This window comes from Microcebus murinus, chromosome 27, assembly GCF_040939455.1.
Source record: "Microcebus murinus isolate Inina chromosome 27, M.murinus_Inina_mat1.0, whole genome shotgun sequence".
In the NCBI taxonomy this organism is placed as follows: Eukaryota; Metazoa; Chordata; class Mammalia; order Primates; family Cheirogaleidae; genus Microcebus; species Microcebus murinus.
Window position 1 is genome coordinate 12,764,458 of NC_134130.1, and position 19,311 is coordinate 12,783,768.

General features: G+C 36.3%; 1 protein-coding gene across 22 annotated transcripts in view; it reads left to right on the forward strand.

Annotated features, from left to right (window-relative positions):
- CAMK2D (calcium/calmodulin dependent protein kinase II delta) overlaps nucleotides 1-19,311 on the forward strand; it is a 258,154-nt gene that overhangs the window by 206,906 nt on the left and 31,937 nt on the right. For 4 of the 22 annotated variants that reach the window (XM_012779780.3, XM_075998252.1, XM_020284493.2 and 1 more), the window contains exons 11-16: nucleotides 503-586; nucleotides 1,058-1,100; nucleotides 4,937-4,974; nucleotides 9,240-9,299; nucleotides 11,107-11,148; nucleotides 13,512-13,560. In XM_012779780.3, coding sequence (XP_012635234.1) covers nucleotides 503-586; nucleotides 1,058-1,100; nucleotides 4,937-4,974; nucleotides 9,240-9,299; nucleotides 11,107-11,148; nucleotides 13,512-13,560 — 316 coding nt within the window. The remainder of the gene's footprint in view (nucleotides 1-502; nucleotides 587-1,057; nucleotides 1,101-4,936; nucleotides 4,975-9,239; nucleotides 9,300-11,106; nucleotides 11,149-13,511; nucleotides 13,561-19,311) is intronic. The other 18 variants (XM_020284494.2, XM_075998257.1, XM_012779783.3 and 15 more) reach the window with 5 other exon arrangements.

Genomic DNA, 19,311 nt, shown 5'->3' on the forward strand with positions numbered 1-19,311 from the left:
CATTAGGCAGCATTAAAAACAAGTGTGAGGTTTGGAAGCTGAGAATAGAGCTTCATTGCATAAAACAGTGGCTGTAGTAGTCTGAATATACTTTAGAAATACTAAGAACAGTAATGTGAAACTTGCGGGTAGAGATAAGGGTCGTCTAGAGACCTCAGTCAGTTTCTAAGGATGAGTATCAAATGTTAAGGCCATCAGCACAGTGCTAAGTAAATGAAAGGCAGCCCAATAAAAAAAGGGATTAAAGACACTGAAAGAAGAATAACTTGGGAAATTGCTGATATTCATTTCTACACTTTATATGCACAAATTTTGCATCATAGTCACCAGTAGTCTTGGCAAAGTCAGTCTGTATTTTTAGACAACTTTGGCCATTGAAGACTTACGAACTGAGGATATGGTGAAGCACCACTCGCAGAGGTTTGATGAAGTCAAAGACGCTGTCATTCTTGGACTGTTTTAGACACCCTCAGTTAAGTCACTCTTTCTCCTCGCCTTCCAGCAACGCTCTACTGTCGCGTCCATGATGCACAGGCAGGAGACTGTGGACTGCTTGAAGAAATTCAATGCCAGAAGAAAACTAAAGGTAAGACATGTTACGTTTTTGCGGGGAAGTAGATTCTCGGCAGGGTGAGAAATGAAATCCTATGTGAGGAAAGTAACTTTTACAAAGGCTATTCAATGTGTAGACCTCAATGCCCTTAGGATTCTTTTTCTGGGGCTTGGGAAAACAGAATCTACACTAGGATCTATGCTGAATCTACACCTATGATGAAAAGCTGAAGTCAGTGTGGCAGCACGTGTGGGGGTCCCCCCTTCAGTGGGAAACAGCTGTGCGGTTTGATAATCCGGATCTGGCCCACACAGGCGGGCGGTCCCAGCACCGCGAGAGACGCAGGCCTGTGACTCTCGGGAAACCAAAAAACAAAAACAAACCATCAAAATCCCCTAACTAATATTAAGGCCAGGAGAAGATTCTGTTATCAAGAACTGTGTGTCGGTTAGGTCGAAGGTTTGCAGGGGCAGCACTGATTTTGCGTTCTTATTTCCTTGACAGGGCGCCATCTTGACAACCATGCTGGCTACGAGGAATTTTTCAGGTACATGCATTAAGAACTCTGCCCCTAATCCTCTGCTCTCCTCTTTAAGTAGTCTTTTTTTTTGTCTTTTTGGAATTAAAAAAAAAAAAAAAGAATCTAATAATTTAAAATAAATACCATTGTTCAGAGACGGAAACTGTGTGGCATAGATTCCTTCCATGCCTGTGGCTGCCATTAGCAACCTGCCCGGGGGCTGTCTGAGCCCCCAGGCCTGCCCCCCTCACAAGAGTGCCCCAGGTGCTCCGGCCAGTACTCAGTGCTGGGGCCCAGCCAGAAACCATCTGTCCAGTGCTGGAGTGTGCACAAGTTGTGGACATATGGACTCCCTCATTTGTAAGCTCAGCATTCTGAACCTAGAATTTATTAACTGAAATTTCATAAAGTAATAACTATGAATAAGGGGTTTTTTGTCTCATTTTCATAGGGAATCCCAAAAAGCAAGATTTTAAAAAGAAGACCTTTATTGAGAAACACAATTCTCTTAGGCCTAGGTTCTGTTGGAAGTACAGTAGTGTCTCAGCATGCTGGAAGCATGATTACAACTGTCAAAGGTATCTAACCCAAGAATTTACACAGAACCTTCCACTGAGCACTATCATAGGACAATAAACGTTCTTCTAAATGATTTCAGGGTAAAAATAAGCGTGTTAAATAATGGGCTAAAAGCAGCCAAGGCATTTTTTATTGTAGGAGTGACTCTCCAAAACAGAGATAAAGGATGTATTACTTCCACAAATTGCGTCTTGGAGGCTCCTTCTTTGATAGATTAGCTCAAAGGTCTAGGTTTCCAAAAGTGAAGTTTTTGTGAATGCTATGCAATCTTGTGCATGAGAAGGAACTGGAGCAACAGTCAAGCTGCACGTGGTAGACTTACTGCTTGGCGCTTCAGACTTGGAACACTTGTCCAACTTTAGTGCCAAAAATACTACCACTTTAGTTTGCATATTGTTTACATAACAGTGACCTGCAGCATCAAATTATCTAGCTATTTCTTCAATTCTTTATTTTACTTCCTGCTACATATTTAGCCTGGGTGTTATAGTGCCATCAGGTAATGATCCATTTATTAAATATTCTGCAAGTAATTTCTAGTTATTATTTACCACTCTATTAAGTGGTCACCTTTTCCCCCACTTTGCATTTAGTTATAGGTTATGTGAAACCATAAGAGGCCTTCCAAAGGCTGCTAAAAACCACCAACAATAATAATAGTACAATAAGTCTCCAAATTGAGGGACTGTGTTGGTCAGTTGTTTGTATATTGTCCAGTTTGTTTAGTGTAATAAAACCTTGTTGCTGCTTTTGTCAAGTTACCTGTTTTATAAATACTTGCTTAATATAGTTGACATTTATGTGAGTCCAATGCCATACATTAAATATTAACTAATATATACTATATTCAAATAAATTTATATATCACAGTGGCCCAGTAATTACTGAATCACTGAAAGGTAGCGCAAATTGTTATAAATTCTTATAGTATAAATTGTTAATGGCAAACTAACATGAGAAAAAAATCTCCAGAATTAAAATTGTGTATTTTGTTAAAGTGTTAAATACACTGTTAGGCATAAATTGGGCCTTTATTAATGTACATACCATATATGGAAGCTTTTTGTTTTTCTCACATTTTCCTGTTCATCCATCATCCTGTAAACTAAAAACTCATGACTAATGCGTGGATTTTGTATCATTTCTGAATGTCGTAGCATAAAAAGCAAACTTTTTTTTTCAATTCATCACTTCCAAACCAACTGAATAACATTAGACCCAGTTACAACATCTTGTACTTGAAATTGCATTTGAGTTTTGAGTATCTTATTCATTCTATTTCATTGCCAAACATGTGCTTTACAGTAATTTGTCCAGAAGTATATGGTTATAAAGTTGTTTTTGTTTTTTCTTTTCTCCCTTTATGTGGAATGTATTTCTTGTGAGGTAAGGTGAAGAGTAACCAACAGGGACATTTCTGCATCTCCCAGGCCAAATCCCTGCTTACCCTGAATCATTGTCTTCTCTTTGCTTGCTACTGCAATTCCAATTATTCTGAGTTTGCTTTCTAATCTATTAACTGCCACAGAGGATACTTAATGTTGCTTTTCAGCTCCAGGCAAACAGTACTATAGCTAAGGCTACTATTTCTTACAATCTCAATTAATAATAAATTAATAGCTGTGTTGCTAAAAACTAAATAAAAATTAACATTTTTTGTACCTTTTAAATAAATTTAAAATTTTGCCAAAGTGATGTCAAAATAATGTCCCAGATCAAATGAATGTCAGGAAATTACATGTTCATGCAGTTCTATTCTAGCTAGGTATTTTCACTTCTGATGCCAAATTCTTTGGGGATATTCTTAAATAATTATACATAGTTAACATTAAATGGGATCATAAGTGTGTACTTTGTCCTGCATATTCATGCGTTCTACACCTGACATACTAATTGTCGTTGACAGTTATATTATCTGTTCACTGTGTATGTACCCATTCATAAGAATATATTTTGAAGAGACGACTTCACCTTTTTAATTACACTAAAGAAGTTTGGTAACAAAAAGAATGATAAAAACTCCCCATCAAAAAATAAAACAGTGAAGTTTCACGTAAGACCATATGCTTTAGGATTTCTCTGATTTATTTGAAGATTTCCTTTTGTTTTATATCTTGTCTCAAATTTTATGATTTTTACCTTTTCAATGTAAAGGCTTTTGTTTATGAAGCCTTTGTATTCTGATTTTGAAGTATAAAAGAATACATGATGCCGTTTTTATTTTTATTTTTATTTATTTATTTTTTTTGAGACAGAGTCTCACTCTGTTGCCCGGGCTAGAGTGAGTGTCGTGGCATCAGCCTAGCTCACAGCATCCTCAAACTCCTGGGCTCAAGCAATCCTCCTGCCTCAGCCTCCTGAGTAGCTGGGACTACAGGCATGTGCCACCATGCCCAGCTAATTTTTTCTTTATATATTAGTTGGCCAATTAATTTCTTTTTATTTATAGTAGAGACGGGGTCTCGCTCTTGCTCAGGCTGGTTTTGAACTCCTGACCTTGAGCCATCCGCCCGCCTCGGCCTCCCAGAGAGCTAGGATTACAGGCGTGAGCCACCGCGCCTGGCCAATGATGCCATTTTTTAAAAAAAAGTGATGGACTAAGCATTTTGGAAATTTGCTCTAGGTCAATAATACGCCATTTCACTTAAATACAGTTAATATTTTTTGTAAAACTGAAATTGGCTGATTTCAGAAATATGTTAAAGAGGTTATTTAGCATGGGCAATATATGTAACCTAAACACTTATACCCCCATAATACGCTAAAATAAAAAAAAGAAAAGAAAAAGAAAAAAAAAAGAGGTTATTTAGTCAGAGCAAATTGTTCCAAATGAGTGTTCAGCCTCTAGAAAGAGGGTCTTAAAATGGCAGAACTGACATGGCCACCATACTTGTGGTGCGAATGAACATGTAATACAATCTGTCAGCTGATGTCTCAGACTGATGCCAACTTTCTGGATTACAAAAGGATAGTCCAGTTAAAGTTCCAGTATCCTTTTCGCAACCACCAGTGAAATAAAGTCCAGTAACACAACTGGCAAACTGTTCCATTATACCCAATGAAGTACCTAAGAATTTAATTCTCAATTTGTTGTGGCAAACCAAGAAAAGGGATACTGTGTTTCAATGTCCTATAAGCTCGCGCTCATCAGTGTGACCTTGATAACTTGGCTTATGTTGGCCGTCACTGAGCAGAGGTGGGTAGAAGGAGACCTGACTGTTTTGCTGCCTGGTCATGGGTTTCTAAGGAGACTTCACTAAGCTGACTTTACTCTCATTTTGCAGCAGCCAAAAGTTTGTTGAAGAAACCGGATGGAGTGAAGGTAAGTTAAACAGGTGCTCCTAATCCATTTCTGACTTGCAGATGTTGAATCATTTTTAAATGTGAAATATAAGTCTTAAGTCTGTGCGACTTGTATTTTTTATAGTTTCTGATAAAGGATGCAGGTTGAAATACGAAATAATTTAATACACAAAGATGACTAACATTTACACCAAGAAATATATTTGTCTATCTGATTATATAGTAAGTAATCATGAAAAAAAACCCACTTGTATACAGTACAGAGTTCCTGTAGAAACTGAATGTCTACATCCTCTCTGCCCAAATCTCCGTCCATGGTGACCTGAAAATCTATAAAACCAAATGTTTTTGCAAATCATGAATGATGCTATGTGTTTTTGAAGGCTGCTGAAGTACATAACCTTTAAAAAAAAACCTCACATTGGATATGGAAACTATAACATCAAATGACTAAAATTTCTCTGCTTGGGCATTTTTTATAAAGGTCCTAATTGTTCCTGTGTTTCTCTCATAAGGTATTAACAAATATTCAAGGTGAATATTCTGCACAAATCTTATAAAAATCTTCCAAGAAAAATAACAGCAGGATATTTTGACTTTCTTGGATTTCTGACCAAAATAATGCAATTTATTTTCTACTGATTGTATTTTGCTTCAAGGGGATTTGCTTTTGATGGAATGTAACCTTCTATTTGCATAATGATGTTTGTTATCTTTCCAGACTTACCACCTAAATGTTTTATTTCTTTAATCTTTTTCTTTCTCTTCCAAGGACAGATGCATACATTCCTCATCAACACTTCAACGTTCTTGGGAATTAATTAATATTCTAACATTTGAACTTGTCCCAAAGTCAAATGGTCGGTTCCTATTGAAAATATAACATAAAAAATCAGTTGTCATTTCAAATGTTCATGCCCAGTCATTTCTTCACACTCTGATTGTGTGAAACCTGGACATTTCCCGAATGCTGGTGACCTTACACCTGAGATTCCCATTAGGATGGCATTTCCACTTACCCACTTACCAATTGTTTTCTTCACCCTGTAATTTTATCTTTCTCCTGCTTAGTTTATTCAATTTAGGTTTCAATAATGACAGTTTATGTTTGTTCCCTTTTTCCCAATAGTACATTGGAGGAAATGCGGTATTTTAATTTTCCAAATATTTTCTTCTCCTGGGTTTTTCTGTACTGTTTGGTGATGGAGAACTCAGAGTTCCTGTGGAATTTATTTTCACTACTATTCTTATAGTAAAGAAACATTTCCAGAAATTTTCTTCTTCTAGTCCGCTTACACTCCTCTTTAAAAACAAAATTATTCTGTACTCCGTGCTTTGAACTTTAAATTCAACTGGTCATATATTTTTCTTTTCCTTTCTCTTGGACTGGTCAATTCAGAAAAGGAAGTCCAGTTCGAGTGTTCAGAGGGTGGTGAGGATCTCCACCTGCCAGGTTGCTCCTCTTGTGAAAACTCACACTTAGGAAGAAAACAGTCTCACTCATGTAAGCCACTATCAATAGAGAAAGTGTAGGACCATTACGGGTTGGTGTTAATCAACTATCAAAAAACACAGGACTCCACTTACACATTATATTGTTTTTCTCTGAAACTGAATTTTTAAATATGTAAAAAGTTCAACTCATATCCATATGGCTATAGACTGATTGGATCTTTTACAAGGACAAAGTCCAATTTTCTCTTTGAAAATAAAAAGACCATGACATAATTAATGTCTGTTTACTGATAACTGAAGGAACACTAGATGATTATTTTTAAAATGATGTTCCTATTGCTAAAACAGAAGTGATTCTCAGTTCAGACACACATAATACATTCACCGTGGAGTTTATGAAGAATATAAAAGGGATCTCACAATGGACTCACCCTAGTTAAGTACCTTTAAAGGAAATGTTCATTAACCTCAAAAATTAATAAGTTCAACACTTGAGAAATAGGAATATCATACCCATGTCTCTTAAGAGTAATTCAGTAGCGCATCGTAGAAATATCTGGTTCAATTCAGGTTTTTTTAAAAAAGAAAAATACTCTGCTTCCATAATATAAAATAATTACATTAATAGACAAAAGTGCTAGAGTTCTTACATGCTTAAAAGATAGCTCTAGTTGAACCCATATATATATTTGACTCTGTGAATGGAAGTTCTTCTGGCCTCTTACTTAGAAATTCTCTTACTACTTTTCAATTAATTAATGTTACATATACCTCCAAAAGATTTCCCATAGTAAAAAATGATCATTAAGTTAATTTGCACATTAACGAAAAAGCTTTCAACTGCACATTTAAACATGACCGAAGGTGATGGTTGAGGTACGTAGACTCATGTTTCCCATAGCTGACAATAAAAGGATGGCTCCTCTAGAGAGAATGGCTTCCGTTTGGAAGAGATGACAGTGTGTGTATAACATGTATCTATGTGTGAGTGTGTGTAGCAGTGTGTGTGTGTGTGCTTGTGCAGGTAAGTTAGTGTGAACAGGTGTGCATGTGGGGCATTTTCACTAAAACAAAGCAGTTCTTGGCAACTACATCCCAGAAAAGAAATCAGGTATCTTAAATCAGAAATGAAAGTATCTCCGAACATTTCTCTTTCATTTGCATTCACTGATACAAGCTAAATATAGCCTATTACATACATGTGGGACTTTAATCAGAAGTGCCCTTCATGACTGGACAGGAAGCCAGCTACGTTTTGCCAAGCACTCTCCTGAATAAGAAACTATTTTTGTGTGTACCCTTTCTCATGTACCCTGTACTAATATAAATACTGAATTTTGACCCCTGTTTCATGGACTCCATTCCGTCTTCTCACTTTTTAGCTCTTGCACAAATTTTATGTTCACTTTGATCTAAAGAAAAAAATGTTTATGTGCAAAATATAGATTGATGATTTTACATTTAAAGAGTTTTCCAGTAAAGGAGAAATGAAAAGTTTCCTCTCTTTTTCTGCATGTCACGGAGCACAGTGTTACTGTTTATTTAAATAAGACTGATATCAATAACCACACAAATGTGAATAAATAGAAAAGCAAAATTTTCCATACCTAAATTAATTTCTGTTACCCTCTATCTTCTTCTCAGTGCTAGTTTCGATATGATAAATAGGTATGAAGTATAGACTTCCCCAAAACACAATTAAATTGGTGTGATCACTTGTAAATACTCATGTGTATTCATTTGTTTTATGCAGAATATATTTCTCATTAAGTCCTTAAATACATTTATATTAAAATTATGGGAGTGTATTCCTTTAGAAAATAATATATAAAGAAAATACCTAGATGATAAAGTATAAGAAAATGAACGCTTATGTTTATTTTTGTTTTGGTAATCATAACGTAAGTTGTTATGCATGAGTTTAAGATAATGTTGATTATTACTTTTTAGTCTTTGATTCTTTAATACTCAAACTCAATTGTAGTTTCAAGTGGCCACTTGGCTGCAAAGAATCTTCTCTGTGGGACATTATGATACTTACTGACCCCCTGTGTTGTTTTCACCATGTGGAAGCCACAATAGTAATGATCTCCTCTTTAAGGTCAGATCCAGTAATATTCAAGCAGGGGAATAATGTTACCAAATATATTCTTCAGTGATAGAAATAGCACTTTGACAGAAAATAGTATTTTCCTCCCAAACAATTATTTTTTAAAAAGTCCTTTTACATTGAGCATATAGTAGAGTTTGATTTCCTCATTTATAATTGAAGGTGTAACTTTTAGAGGAGACCTTAGACTTATCATTTTTTTTAAATATGGTAATACCTGCATCTCATCAGAAGATCTAAGTTTTTAATCGGATACCTACTAGACAAAGTAAGGATGGCTCCCCAGAGAAAGATGGTCTATGTGTGACTTCAGGCTCAAGAATAAAATGAAAAAGCAAAAGGAATGTATTCGTAACAGTGAACAATTGGAAGCCTGGAAACAGAATCCAACTGGAAGAGTATGAAAAAGGGTTATGTTCATTTCATACTCTAAAGCCTGATTGGAGCGCCACTGAAGCAGCTTGTGTCTATTTGCAAAGGTGGCACGGCCAAGTCTGCTTTGTCATTCTACCATCCCAGACACGGTCCCAGCCTGTGTGTGACCAGCGGAGACTAGAAGTGATCGTCATTTCCCGGCAGTCATCGCAGTGTCTCTCACGGGCATCTCCAGTGGCCCTTTATTTTCATGTCTCTATCTCCATGTTGACATGCTACGTGTAGAGACATTGGCTACCAAGGGGTTTAAGGCATCTCTGTTTCTATTTTCTGCATACCCACAGATAAACAACAAAGCCAACGTGGTAACCAGCCCCAAAGAAAATATTCCTACCCCGGCGCTGGTATACCTGGACTCTTTGTAACCCTTCTAAAGTTCTTTACTGTTTTTTGTTGTTTCTCTCATTTGCTTTCACTTTATAGATACATATGTAAATATTTTCTTTTGTTGGGTTGTCTGTTTTTATTTTTGCTTTCTAAGACATGACAAAAGTTCATTTCTTTTTTTCTTCTTCTTCTTTTTGTTAAGATAGTTGTCAAGCAGTGTGTTTCTAACATGAGATGATCTCATTCCATCGTTGAACATTGTACTGATAGCTGTGGCCTCTGTAGTTGAAACCGTTGCATGCTGCCTTAGAAGTACAGTAGAATGCGCTTTGGTCGCTCTTAGCTCTTCTTCTGATGATAGTTCTAGATTGTGCAAACAATGGTTTCTTCTTTTCATTACGTAAATGCTGACATCGAGGAGAGCTAAAGGGATTATTGCTAGACAGCATAAAAGTGGACCTTATTCAGAGCTCCTGTTTCCCTCTTATTAAAAAACAACAGGGCTTTGTAAGACCCTACTTTCTGAGATAAAGAGGCACTGGATAATTTAAAGCTTTTGTTTGTTGTGTTCTAAAATAAATTTTTACTGTTTCACTTTAATCCGAAGAATGAAATTGCATAGCATAGAACTTTGAATTATCGATAGAAACCAGTTTTGTCCATTACAATCAAATCCACCCAATGAACAACTAAATCGGTTTAATACTTTGAGATGGTGTTATGTTTAAAATCAGAATTTGAATACTGGCATTCAGTGCTCTGAGTTCCCTAATATTTTCTCCAAACTATTTAATATTTTGATTTATGATTTTAAAAAATGTTTTCAATTATTTGCTATTCTCTTACTGTTATTTTAAATGAATAAAAAGTGTCAGGAGATTATTTCACTTGGGTTAACCAGAAGGCTTCATTTAAAAACATGTAAAGGAAGGACACATCAAGATAGAAGGTTATCTGCTAGTGAAAAACAATGTTGATCACAGCTGACACTGAACCTTTTTTAATATCAGTTATTTGAGTGTTATTTTCTACTTGGAAATATTTCTTTGCTTTTCTGATAGAAAGCAATAGGAAAAATAACATTTTCTCCATGGAACAGCATGACTTTACAGCCAAATATTCTGTACATATAGTCCATAAAGCAGAAATTATTTTTTAGATATGAATTAACACAGAGTTTAACAACTACATGCCTCAAATTATAGTGATAATGTGGTTAGCTCTAGAGCCCTTTAAATGTTCCTTAGAATTTCTTATGGACTTTTGAAATAAATTCTTTAGAATAGTTGTTTTTAAAGTGTGGTCCGATGGTTCTAGATTTTCCAAGGGTATTCAGGTATGTGTTAATTATAATGATACCATAATCAGCTCTTAAAGCAATGCAACTGAAAAGTATCTTCTCAAATAATTTGAGATCATCTCAAAGAATTTTATCTCCAGTGTCCTTGGCCAGTTTTCTATTGGATAGACATTAGCAAGCCACTCATTAAAGAAGAAATGAAAGCTCTAGCTGGCAGAAGACTTAGTGAAACAGTTGAGTGCCTCTTCAAGTCTCTAGGCTTCAAAGCCTTGTCTGTGTGCTGATCAAGAATAAGGTCTTTTGCATGCTGCTTCTGGGCAGGGCGGGGTCATATCTCATGGGCTGGAGAGGGAGATCTTCTCATCAGAGATCTCGTCCGCTGCATCTTCTGACGGCAGTTAACATTGCTTTAGCTCTTGTCACTATTTACTTTTGTCAGCTGGCTCACTCTGCTCTGTCCTTGGCACTAGAAAGAATGTACTTACCAATGCTACTGTTTCTTTCTCTATTTTGTTCTCACTCAGGAGCCCCAAACTACTGTAATCCACAACCCTGATGGAAACAAGGTATTCAGAAAGAATCAACACCATCTTGCTTTAACAAGATTACACATCTCATCAACTAGTCAAAGCAAAAACTAATTTATTATCTAAAAATAGGAAAGAAAATTCTTACCCTTTTGCTACCATGTTTCTTTTGGAACCTAACTTGTCTGGAACCATACACATACTTGGAATAAAAATGAATGGCATCTTGAAAGAGAAGTGAATGTTAACACTAATCAGTAGCAGTCAGGCTAAACATTTATGAAGTCTTTATGTCAAGATGATTGTGTATCTTAAGCAATTCCATCTGGTCTTCCCCCCCCCCCCAAGACTGTTTGTGCTTTGTATTGTAGACGTATTCTGCATGAAATTTTAGAATTTCTTGCAATATCATTCCATTGTCTTCAAAATATCAACTTGAGTTCATAGTTGTTGTGTTTTTTAAATTTAATGTTGCTTTTGAGTTTCATCCTATTCTGTTGTCAGAGTGGTTTCTTATTTTTTGTTTTTAATCCCCCGTTATGATGATGTTGGTGTTGGTGTCAATGCTGCTGTTGTTTGGCATGAATTTGAGGAGAATCAGGGAGTTTCACTTCTTGTGAAATATGTGTGTCATTGAGTTATATACATTTCAGTAACAGACATTTTAACTACTTACACTGCAAGAAGACTAATGTTTTCTATACATTATAAATTATTTGCACAGCATGTTAACTAAATTAACAGCACTTAAATACATGTCTAAAGGATGAAAGGAGATATTTTCTGAATGTATTTCATGTTTCCAGTTTATTACTTTCCATACATTATTTTATCTCTAAAGGGAGGAAAAAATATTTCTTTATACTTTTTTCAAATATTAAGTATCGTCATCTATACTCACGTCAACAGTTTTTAAGACTTAGAACACACACTTCCTCTCTGGTTGAACATTTAGTTGAACAATATTAAAATCATTTAAGTAAAAAAAATGAAATATTTTCATATATGAGATTTATTTTATAGTCATGACACCAAAAATGTTCTAGCTCCATAAAAAGACTGAGGGAGCCAGGGTCATCACATATGAGAACAATTTTTCAATAGCATTACCAAATGAAAGACCAAGTATAACTGCTGGAGTGGCTACTGCAATAGTCCTAAGTATATATATCATGTGTAAGAGTTGCTGCATGATATTTCTTGCTTACATAATTTAGTTTATTTTTACAATGCATGGATTTACCTTCATTTGGAGTTTAAATTTGAATACTAGGTCACATTAAGAAACGCATGAAGACTTTTCTTTGGTTTTGTGTGCATGGAGACTCTGGATATATCTTTAATTATAGTTTGTCCCTTTGGTTTAAATAACATATATGATAGTTATTGAAATTGATCACTTTTTAAAATATTGAATCTCTAAAAGGACCCTGACTTTGTTACTGAGCATATAGCTATTAACTAGAAGTTCGTTTCCATTTTTTTTTTTTTTTGGCCCTAGCCTTTAATCATTCTAAGTAGAAAATTGTATCTTTCTTATGAATATTGTAAAATTTCTTTGCTAGAAAATATTTACTTAGTACATTATTAATGGAAATATTTATCACATCATTTTAAGAAATGTATCTTAATACTGGCAGTTACAGTGTACTTTTAAGTGTGTTTATTAATCTTCAACTTAATTTGTAGTTTTACAAAGAAAAATCTTTGTCTTCTCCTTATGAAAGCAGGTTTCTTACCAATGGCAGCCAGTTCCTAATTTGGAAAAGAATGAAAAAAAATCTAACAGTCCTTGAAAGTAAATTATTCATTATAATTTTATTGTGCTGATGACAAAAATGAAAATTCCTTTTAAAAGTACTTTCATCATATCTCAGCTTAATACCCTTAGCCTCTTTACGAATGATGCAATGAAACGCTTTCTCTCCCTATAAAGGAGTAAAGCAGATATGCTTCAAATTCTGTACTTGACATAGTGCCTGGCACAGAGAAGATACTATTTGTTGATTAATTAATTAGAAATAAAAATTGTCCAATTTTAAGATTAGAATTCATTTGACTAATGTATTCAATTGCTCATAGACCCACATACCTTACGGGGCACTATAATACCAGCACATCCTTACACAGTTCTTCATATAAACTGCATACTTCCACTGCTTCTAAATTTATACTGCTTCAGAGGTTAGGCAACCAGAGTACTCCCTTTGTGAATTGTTTGCAGCATTTGACATTTTATTTGTGTTCAAAACCACATAATGTATTTGTCCATTTGCATGTCAGCATATGCACCCGGCCTGCTGAAGAATTTTGCATGATACCTATATCACAAGCCAATTTTTTAAAGAAGAAATTATGCTATTCGTGGTGTGCAACTTAAAAATATGTATTCTTCTCAACAGGAGTCAACTGAGAGTTCAAATACAACAATTGAGGATGAAGATGTGAAAGGTATGATTTAACTAGAAATGGAAAATCCTAACTCAGATCCTAACTCCATATATATATAAAAAATATATATATTTGTCTCAAATAAATAATGGTTTTAAGAAGTAGGCCTATCCTAAAACACAAAAATAATTTCATTTTTATAAGCACATAATTATTTCAATAATATGTATTGATTTTGTCAACTTTTTTTACATATTCTTTTATGTATTTCAAACTATAGACTACATGGTAGTATATTCAAGCATGTTGTGGTAATGACAACTAGTAATGACAGTTCGAGAACATAACAAATTGTAAATATATGAGCCAAAAAGTAATATAAAATGTATAAACATTGGGTACATTAATAAAACCTGTCGAGAAAACAATTTGTATTCAAGGATGTGGTATAAAAATAACATTTTTTTAACTTTCAGTGGTCTCGAGTGAGTATCAACAGGATTCTGTATTTGGCAGCTTTTTCATCCTAGATTTTCTTGGAGTTGTCTAACATATTCTTGACGTCCACTCACTGGTTGCCAAAGTTCTTTTAGCTACATGTGAGTCATTGGTAGCATTTCTAATGACATCTCAGTGCTGCTGTGCACACATACTCAATGCACATTTGCAGCCAGCTTTCTTCCTTCCAGCCACCTCAGGCTATTTTAGAAGTGTTACTTTTGTTTCAATTGCATTCTTATGTTTCTAATTCAGTGTACATAACTACAATTTCTACAGGCCAGTTGTCTAGAAGACATTGCAAAAAAAGAATGGTAACAGTAAGGACATTTAAAACAGAAATATTAAAGGAAAAGAAATATAAAGTAAATTGGAAGAAATGATCTGTAATCTGGAAAGATCACCTACCTAATAGTATCACCATGGGCTTTAATTCTATAGGTAGCATTAATAAGATATAGTCTTAAAAAGTTGTATTCATGTTACAGAATGAAGAACCTAAAAATTCTCAAGTCAAGGAGATATATGGTCAGTTTAGGAAATAAAAATGGCTATAGACCACAAGTTGCTAGTCACCTCTGCTGACTTTTCCTTTTTGGTTGACTAGAACAGCTGACACTTTAACGTGTACTCTCTATTTATATTACTAAGCACACTGACCTAACTCTTCTAGAGGTAGTCAGTCATGATCTTTTACAGTAGAAAGGTGAATAGCTGTGTCAAGGGTTTTATTTAGTTCGTCTGTTCATCTTACTCTTGCCCTTGAGCTAAAATTTGAACTGAAGTAATTTTATAAATCATTAGATACCACTCATATTAGATAAAGGGATTCTTTTTATTTTCCTTTTTTTTTAAATTTCAGCATACTATGGGGGTACAAATATTTAGGTTACATATATTGCCTTTGCCCCACCCGAGTCAGAGCTTCAAGCAAGTCCATCCCCCAGATGGTGCACGCCACACCCATTAGGTGTGAATATACCCATCTCCTCCTCCCCCCTGCCACCTGCCTGAAACCGGATGAATGTTACTACTATACGTGCACTTAAGTGTTGGTTAGGTAATACAATTTGATGGTGAGTACATGTGGTGCTCGTTTTTCCATTCTTCTGATACTTCACTTAGTAGAATGGGCTCCAGCTCTATCCAGGATAATACAAGAGGTGCTAGATCACCATTGTTTTTTATGGCTAAGTAGAACACCATGGTGTATATATATATATATATATATACCACATTTTATTAATCCACTCATGTATTGACGGACACTTGGTTTGTATCCACATCTTTGCAATTGTGAATTGTGCTGCTACGAACATTGGAGTGCAGATGTCTTTTTAATAGAATGTCTTTTTATCCTTTGGGTAGATGCCCAGTAATGGGATTGCTGGATCAAATAGTAGATCTATTTGTAACTCTTTAAGGTATCTCCACATTGATTTCCACAGAGGTTGTACTAGTTTGCAGTCCCACCAGCAGTGCATGAGTGTTCCTATCTCTCTGCATCTGTGCCAACATTTATTGTTTGGGGACTTTTTGTTAAAGGCCATTCTCACTGGGATAAGTGATATCTCATTGTGGTTTCATTGCATTTACCTGATGATTAGAGATGTTGAGCTTTTTTTCATATGTTTGTTGGCCATTAGTCTCTCTTCTTTTGAAAAGTTTCTGTTTATGTCCTTTGCCCACTTTTTGCCTGTGGGATTTACAAATTGAGACAGTATTTGTCTTTACAATTATGGCGCATTTATACACAACAAATGTTATAGAAATTAAGCACAATATTGAGATCAAAAGAAATGTCCAGGTGATAATTAAGGCTAAGGTGCTTTGGTTTATTTCCTTGAATTTAAGGAACAAATTGTTTAAGTTTCTGGTTAATTTCACTAGGGTGGGTCTGGCCACAGAAGCAGATCTAGCTCCTTAGCCCTCATTTGTGTTGTCTGTAAAACCCTCACAGAATATTAGTGGTGAACCCTTTTAATATTGAATAACAGAAATCTATAACACTACACACTTTGAAAGATCACCTAGGCCATCATTTTGATTGTAATGCAGTTGGTACATATAACTGTCTGAAATGTTTTTGATGTATTTATTATGCTGCTGATGTTTGCGTGGGAATCTCCCCCATTTATCAGTACAGGGTCCTCAAGAAAGATGCTACATTTGAGTGATGATGCTTTCTTCTTTTTACCTCAGAATTTGCTGTGGCTCTGGGTAGCTTGGTAGAGAATGTGTTTATTGTCCAGTTCTTTTAGAACCCAGATTTAACTGTGTATCTAACATCTAGGAACTCCCAAAGCTATCAGTTATATGACCTGACCACAACTATTATCTTCTCTACAAATCCATATCGTAGCTCCAAAACTGCACGTGGTCTTCCATACACACACACAAGCTTTCCAATCGTCTCCTTCCTGTAGACAACCTTGTTATCTGAGTGAAACACCACACTTTGCAACATGCTCTCAAAGGCGTGCTCCCGTGGCAGGCTCCCGTGTGCCGTGTCCTAGGTAGCGTGTATGACAACAGCACCTGGGCTGAAATTGTTTCATGGTGGTACATGATCCCTTGAATACCATATCACCGGCCTCCCGTGCCAATGCAGTGCATGCTCAGCTCCCTCCCGAAGGACTGACCTCGCAGAGACAACTTCTATGTCCCCTCCCTTGTAAAGAAACATGAGGGTGGGAGTGGAGGGGCTTGCCACGTCCTGGTAACCTGTCAAAGGAACATGTGACTACCTCAACCAATGGCAGAGTTTTCCTTTTTGGCCTCTTCTGAGAGGAAAAAGGTAGACGGGCCAGCTGTTCTGGAAGACGGAGGGAAGCAGAAGTAGTCGTCAGTTAATGTCCTTCACAGCCAGGAGAGCCCAGGGCACCTTGGGAGGCAGGACTGGGAGATCTGTTTTCCTTCGACTCCGCTTGTTAGTTTCTGTTCAAAATGGACTGTGGCTCTCTGAGTCCCCTGTCTGTGTGTGACTTTTTTTGAATCGTGTCTAGGCTCTCCCAGTTTCTTCATATATTCAGCAAATGTTTATTAAACGCCTATTTTCTCCCTGAGCTCCACATTTCTCTTTGTGAACTAATCTTACTGTGGAGATTTCAGCGCCTCAGAGTCAAAACACTCTTATGTATCCTTTACCTGAATCTTTTATGCTATAACGTAGGCCCATTTCTCTTATTTAATTCAATAACTATCAAGAAAACTTAGTAAGACCCAAGATAAATACATTTTTAATCAAAAAGCTCTTTTATTTTCTTTTTCTTCAAAACCTTCAGAATTTAGTGGTAAACACAACATTTTCCTTCCCAAGCTCGCAGTCATCCTAAGGGGACTTGCATTATTTTACAACTCCTGTCTTGAAAAAGCTTTTAGAGTTCATTTTTCTTCTTTCTCCAAGGCAACATGTTGACTTCCTCGTGTTGACCTCTTGACCAACGTCCTTATTTTGTCTTGTGTTCAAAACCCAAGCATTCTCTCTGATGCTACATTAGGAAGCTCAGCAGAAAACTCATTGTTATGGAGAGATACTCATAGTTTGAAAGCAGATGGGAATTTAACAAAGCGTAGCTACTACCACAGAAGCACTGTGCTAACAAGAGCCCGTTCTACACTCAGGAAAATAACAACAAAAGTTTTCCTATTAGAACTAACAGGTGGTTTAAGCCTAAAATTGTTGAAGTAGTCTTTTCTGTTTTTATACATTTCTAGTAAAACAGTTACCTTCATTAATTTCAGGTGTTATCAAACAGCTGTCATCATTAGCCTTTAATTAGTGGATGACGGTACCAATTGTGCTTCTCTCCAGGGACGAGGGGGTGTCTAGAGTCATGATACGCAGCAGTGATCCTTTCCGAACTGTATGCATTTGAAGACTGTCCTTTGGTTTGTGGCCGTAGCCACAGTTTGCAGGGCCTGTCGCTGTGTGCCACAATGCTTCTCCACCTCCTAGCCGGCTCAGTCACCTACTCCTTCCGGATGGGGGTGTGTCCGTGGCATCTGCCGCTCTTGCCCAGCATCCCAGAGTTGTGCAACACCTGTCAGAGTTGGGCTCCCATCTCTCTGTCACCATCCTGCTTCCAGCATCTCACTTCGGCTCACCAGTCAGCACCTGCTTGGACCTCTTGCTGCCGCACTCCTTCCTTCTGGCAGGTCTAGCCCAGTGGAGCTCTGGACCACAAGCAGAAATGTATGGCTATGAGACTGTGTGTGGGGACTTCATTCTTATTGAAACTCTTTTTTCCTTTGCACGACTAATAGGTGGTGGCAACGAAAATGCATAGGATGTTTGCAAAAATGCCCCATTAAGGGCAAAGGTGTTGGCACCCTTGTCGCTTGAATGGGGTCTGGCATTGGATGACACCGAGTATCATGGTCTCAGCTAATTTACAGAATTGCTTGAAAATGAGCTGTGTCTTTTACAGATATGCACATTAGTGCACCGTGTGATGACTAATTACCCAGGTTCAGCTATTCTTACGTTCTGTTTTATCAGTGAAAACCTTCGATTCTGTGTAGGGTTTCTCGGGGGAGATGATCAAATGGTGTCGGTCTTCTTCAGATCCACGTGCAGTCTCTGTCTCAGGCCCTTTCCTGCATGCATTTGCTTCCAGAGAATCTGCACATCAACAAACTCCTGGATCTTTTGATAATCATGTCATTCCACTAAATTAAAAATGCCTTAGATGACCTGTAGTGTACTGTATAATAAGTTTTTTCCAGTTTCTAATCCAAATTTTGATTTTAAAAGAGCTTTATTTAGAAAAATTCTCATTGCATATGTGTATCTACCTTTTGATCGTTTTACTTTTAAATCAGAGTCAGTAACTTATAGGACTGATGCAGAATTCACTCCATCACCAATGTAAGATGGTTTCATTTTCTCTGTATTTTTCTTTTTCACATTCCTTCTGTTTTACCTTCTAGCCACTCTACTTTTTTCTGTAATCTTTACTTCTTGCCAAATTTTCATCTTAAGTTTATCAATGATAGCCCCAGGCTTAATTAGCCCCACTGACAGAATATAGGATCAAAACTTTTGCCAGCCCCACTTTAAAGTAAGGGCCAGAATCAACACAAAACAAATGAAACTCACAAACAAAACCACCTAACTACTCACTTTGTCATTAGAAAAACATAGGCTTCTCTGTATTAATAAACTTTATCAGCTCAAAGATTCTATAAATGGCTTTTCTTGCAAGTTGGCAAATCTCTGCAATGAGTTTTAGAAATATGAACAGCAAAAATCATGTAGCATTATTTTATAAAATACTACATAAATCCTAAAGGCATGTGTGTCATGAGATT